Source organism: Myotis lucifugus, unplaced genomic scaffold (genome assembly GCF_000147115.1).
Source record: "Myotis lucifugus unplaced genomic scaffold, Myoluc2.0 scaffold_596, whole genome shotgun sequence".
NCBI classification, from domain to species: domain Eukaryota; kingdom Metazoa; phylum Chordata; class Mammalia; order Chiroptera; family Vespertilionidae; genus Myotis; species Myotis lucifugus.
Window position 1 is genome coordinate 65,610 of NW_005871644.1, and position 6,000 is coordinate 71,609.

Here is a 6,000-nt window from a genome sequence, read left to right on the forward strand (position 1 = left end):
TATCAGAAAGTGAGATGAGGTTTGTAAAGTACTGGCAGCACACCTGGGCACACAGGAACAGTTAAAAATACCCCTGATGTGTACCTGATCTCAACACTTTGTCAAGTGCACCATTCAGAATCTCAAAATTTAAGGCTTTTCTTATACAACAATCAAGCACAAAATGTGGTCTTGATTGGATCCTGGTTTGAACAGACGAATTCTAAAAGACACTTAGAAATCTGAATATGAACTGATAATACTGGGAAATAATTGGGAACTGGTAATATTGGGAAATTATTATTAATCATTAGGTAAGTTAAAGGTATTTTTGAAAATCCTTATTTCGTAAAATGCATATTAAAGTAGAAAAATGTCAAAATGTCATAATTTCCTTTTAAACATTTAAAATATTTCAGAAAATAAAGGATGGCAGCAAGTTAACAATTGTGAAACCTAAGTAATGAGTATACAAATGCTTATTATACTATTCTTTCCACTTTACATTTGAAATTTTTCATATTACAAAATTCCAACAAACAGTTTTCTAAAAAAAAAAAAGAGAGAGAGAGAGAGAACCTCAAATGCCACTTTTAAAAATAAATAAATCTCTATTCTGAAGCCAAACACAAATGTTTAGAACTGTGAATTATCCCTGCTTTAAGATATCTATTAAGTATAGTTCCACTTTTTTTCAAAGCCATTATTTCATCCACTGTTCCTCAAAGGAACACAGTATAGCAGTGGAATCTATCTCTCATCGTCTGTTACCCACATCAGGACCTCACAACCCTTCCACATTCTGCCCTCAGCACTATAACAGTTCTCCACACCATTGTCCTTCCTGTCTTTCCATCTGCCCATTCTTTGAAAAGCTCTTTCCAACAACTCCAGTTCTGCCTTCTCTAACTCTAACCTCCAAGAATATATAAAAATTATACATTTGATTGTTGTTCTCTACTGACCAAATTCATACTTGTCCTGACTGAACTGGATGCATGTCTTGTCACTTTTACTGTACTGTAAGCTGCTGGCTGGCAGGGGCCACTTCTTTTATTCTTCAAGTCCCCTACTGAACAATGTACACTGCTCTAAATAGTGCACAAATCTGTTAGTACTTCCTGATGACTGTTTACACCAGGGGTCCTCAAACTTTTTAAACAGGGGGCCAGTTCACTGTCCCTCAGACCGTTGGAGGGCCGGACTATAGTTAAAAAAACAACTATGAACAAATTCCTATGCACACTGCACATATCTTATTTTGAAGTAAAAAAACAAAACGGGAACAAATACAATATTTGTATTTGCATGTGGCCCGCGGGCCATAGTTTGAAGACCCCTGGTTTACACCGACCCCATTCCTTAGGAGCCTGAGAGGCAGAGCTGACTCAACTTTAGCCAGAACTGCTTCCAGATGTTCACATACGTGCTTTACGAATAGTATTCTACTTCAAGTTAGAAAAAAGGGAGGCTCCAATTTCTCTTTGGGATCTAAGTGCCACATTCTCAATGTATTATAGCCCAAAGTCTCATCAACCCCAATGAGAATCTTACTCTGTGGTTCTTACAAGTGCTGCTTCTACATGACCCTGCAGCGTTCATGAAAACCAATTTAGGTAACATGTCATGAGTTCATCAACCTTAAGAAATATCTCAACAGCCTCACCACAGCTCAGCCGTTCCAAAAAAGCAGTATGCTGGAACCTTAATTAAGGCTGATAAGTAATTCATTCTGACAGTGCACGCCAGGGCAAAGAGAGTTGGTTAAAAGCATCAGCCCAAAAGAAAAAGAAAACAACTAACAGGTTCATGACTCAGGAAGATGAGTGCAGGGCCCTAGCCAGGAATGCCAGCCCTCTCCTAAGACTACAATGATGGCTGAGCCAAGTACTTTGATCTTGAGTAAAGGAACTTCGATTATAGAAAACAATGGATCAACTAACTGGTTTTGCCTCCTCCAATTCTCACCTTCCCATTAAACTCAACTGCCTCAAGTTTCCGTTCTACCAAGGTATTTTAGAACAGTCATACTCTGAAGGGTTAAGATTAAGACAGACAAATCTGGAGAACAGGAATGTAGAGGAAAGTCTTTGATTAAGTGTTAAGATGTGAAGTCTTTCCTCAAATATAGGCAATTTACTGGTTTATCAATTTACTTCTCTAATTTCCTGGAGAATTAACATGACTACACAGAACCCTTTGTGACTATTCAACCAACCAATAAATTAACCCTTTGCTACACTATTGCTAAATGAAGTCCCTCTTACCAGACCATGTGACAAAAGAGAATTCACATCACCAGGTTTCTTTTCTTAATCTAGACCATATTTTAATAAAGCATTGGTCAGAAAAATACCATTCTTACAACAATGCAACTTGTCCCTCAAATAAACATTAATTTTATTTTTTAATTTTTGAGGGTAAATTTTGAGACTTAACAGTTATATGATTATATAGATGGGATGCTGGCCTAACATGCAGCATTATTAATCAGAGAAGAATGCACAGAAATACTCACAGGCCCCAATACGTGAACCACCTACAACAGTGAACTCTTAGCATAAGGGCTTTATTCAACCAACCAAAACCAACAACCAGGAACCATCACCCCCTTAGCAGTGTGTGGAAGACATTGTCAATCAACTAGCATAAAGAAAAACAGATCAAGAAATCAAACACCTAGAAGTGTCTCAGAACAATCATAAACGTAAAATCATAATTAAATAATTCTCTCTTATTCCCCACAGGTGAAAAGTCAAAATATCACTTGGGCCACTCTGGGTTGTAGATGAGGGAGTAGATGGGCCACATAGACTGAAAAGACATCAACAAGAAGACATGCAAACAAGGTAAATAAAGTAAAAGCCCAGCAACAGTTAGGGATACATAATTGAGCTTGCCTTTTTCCTCCGAAAACAAACAAACAAACAAATAAACAAAAACAAGAATCCCACCCAAACCCCAAAAAATCAAAGTAGGAACCAATTCCAAAGGTGTGTTGTTGTTGCTCAGTATACATTAAAAATGGAAGCATGGCTGGCGATATTTTGACTTTCTTTTCTTAAAATGTAAAGGTAAAGAACTTTGTTCTTTCAACACCCAAACCAGAGCAGAGAGACAGTAGTAAATTATAAATGTGGATGAAGTAATATCCACAGGACATGAAGATGGGGGAGGGGGGAGGGGAGAAGGGGTAGGTTTTGTGTTGTTGCTGTTGGCAGGAGAGCTAAGCAGTCTTAAAGAACATTCTAGGATTCAAGGTTTGCCATGAAGGGGTATCACAAATCCCAAGGCCCACCACCTACCCCTTCTCCTCTTCTCCAAGGGCACCTACCTTACTGTAAGTCACTACTGATAAGTTGTTTGCGTGACTGCTGGGGGACAGATTTACAGAGTTCTGTGAGAGTCTATTCTCATCTTGCTCGGTTTGGTCAGGAGCAGGAGCCCATGTGTTTTTGCTGATTGAGTCGAACTCGGAACCCCCAGGGTCTTTTAAGTTGTTTTCATCTGATTGTCGGTTCTTTTGGGGAGAGGCAAACGGGTTGAAGTTTCCTTCTACCTTGCGATGTGGCTGTGTGTTGAACTCCGTTTCGAAAGATGACAGCTGCTGCGTTACTCCTAAAAGTCCACCCACCTCCACACTGAGAATCACCCAGATGACATCTGAAACAAAAAAACAACTCATGTCAACGCCAAATACACCCTCAAGGCCCAAAGCAGCTACCCCCAAGAACCTCAACCACCCCCCAAACCATAGAGAGAAGCGTTCTTCTACATGTTAGTTTAGAACAGTGGTTCTCAACCTTCTGGCCCTTTAAATACAGTTCTTCATGTTGTGACCCAACCATAAAATTATTTTCGTTGCTACTTCATAACTGTAATGTTGCTACTGTTATGAACCGTAATGTAAATATCTGATATGCAGGATGGTCTTAGGCGACCCCTGTGAAAGGGTCGTTCGACTGCCAAAGGGGTTGCGACCCACAGGTTGAGAACCGCTGATTTAGAAGCTTGCTCACAAAATAGTCCAGTACATTTGCATTGCATTTTTGGTTCTACATTTTTGGTAATGTCAAGTTCAAGCTCTGGAACAAATTCAGTAGAGGTCTATGAGAACCCTGAAACTATTTGTAAAAAGGGTACTAGTTGATTCTGATGCACAGCCATCTTTGGAAATCATTACTCCAGAAGGACAATTATCAATAGAAACCTAAAATCTATTTTTCCAGAATTACAAGTTCTTAGTGGTTTTTGCTTATTTTACATGTTTTTAACTCAGAAAACTCAGGGCATGCATAATTCCTGAATAAAAAAAAAGGTTATTATTACTAAAATTGGAAATTATAGATTGCCCCACCTCCACCACGGCAATTTAGAGAGACCATACTGTTCAAACTAGGTCAACTGAGAGTGAAAGATGGAACTACTAATAATTGCACCACTATATAGGTGTAAACCTGGCATATTAGGACAGATCTTACCCTGGCTATACCACAATATATGTGAGCAAAAGATACCAAAAATTTAATATGTCTCAGACTTTCTAAAATAATCTAACACCAACTTTACCTTTCTGTCAGATAGGGAAACCCTACTATCTACACTGAAACCATAAGAGATATGTTTTAAAAAAATGCCCCATAGAACTTTTGTCCCAATTCAGTTTTTTATTTCCTCAACTACCGAAGCTAAGGGTTCAAAAAAATAATAAGGAAAGTGGCAGTTTCCTCTATGTTCAGCACCTCAATTCAGAGAACAGTGGCATCAACTTTACTGCTGGAAGGTTTTTAAAATGCAAGCTACAGAAAGGCCAAGAAGCATTTCAGTGTGAAGACAAATATAAAAAATTGTCCCAGTTCCTAAACAACTGTAAGGTTGATAGGAAAAGGCAAATAAACCTCATCAGTTAGCTACATGAAAATACAGATAACATATAAGTAAAGAGGATAGTGAAGGAATTGAGGAAAATCTCTTGGGCTGTGTTTATTATCAATTTTCAATTTGGGTTCTGTATCTGAGGAAGGGGATCTTAGGGTGTCAGAGAGCAATAAATACTCAATTTGAGGTCAGTGGTTTGAGAGCTGTACGAAGAACTGGGTTGCATCCAAACAATTATGATCCAGAGCCCTGCAGTGACATCTGCTGTTCACTTCAAGAAGTAGCAACTCATTTCACTTGAGAATAGGAAACTAAAGCCACTAGCAGCATTAGCAGGACTCACAGGAATGGGCATCTCCAAACACACTTGTCATTAAAGCAAACGTAAATCCTCATGCAACTAGTACCATAAAAGTTCTACCTGTTGATTTAACACTGTAAGCCAGGATATGCAGTGTGCCACTTCACTCAGAAATGTGGGACAGTGACAGGTGTGGTGGGTCAGAGGACTTTCATTCAGAGCTCTGAGTCAATCTCATAAACCAGTATGATGTGGGCCTTAAAGAACAACTCAGTGGCAGGCAGCCTGAGGAAGTCATTCCATGCTCTTCTATCCTAGTTTTCTAACCAAAAGCAACATTCCTTTACTCTACTGCTCCTTATTCCCAAATGAATATGCCCTGTTTCACAGTACATTAGTTCCTCCTTGTCCTCCACCCATCTGCTTTCAGTATATGAGACTAATGACATTCTCCCCCACACACACCGGCTTTGAGAACTAAAGCGTCTTTAATATAACTCATTGGGTCTTATCATACTTAAGCCACCACATTCTATTCACCTTGGCTACTTTGCTAGACTGTTCACACACTATATAGTTGCTATAAAAGGAATGTCATTTAAGAAGCCACTGATTTATAAATATTAGTAATAAACAATCCAGTTCTGATCCTCCAAAGTTATTACTGTGGGGTCATTAATGAACAGCAAAACATGCCTTCTCCACTATACAATGAGACATCGAGGCATCAGCTCTAGACCTGCATTTCTGAATGTGCTCATCCCATGCACTGTGTGTGTGTGTGTGTGTGTGTGTGTGTTTAATCAAGTAAATAAAAGATGATAAGAAGATGGACCCAATAA

At 38.9% G+C, this 6,000-nt stretch overlaps 1 protein-coding gene across 1 annotated transcript in view; it reads right to left on the reverse strand.

Annotated features, from left to right (window-relative positions):
- CUNH6orf106 (chromosome unknown C6orf106 homolog) overlaps positions 1-6,000 on the reverse strand; it is a 98,125-nt gene that overhangs the window by 20,731 nt on the left and 71,394 nt on the right. The window contains exon 4 of the mRNA XM_006104712.3: positions 3,314-3,642. Within this exon, the coding sequence (XP_006104774.1) occupies positions 3,314-3,642 (329 nt within the window). The remainder of the gene's footprint in view (positions 1-3,313; positions 3,643-6,000) is intronic.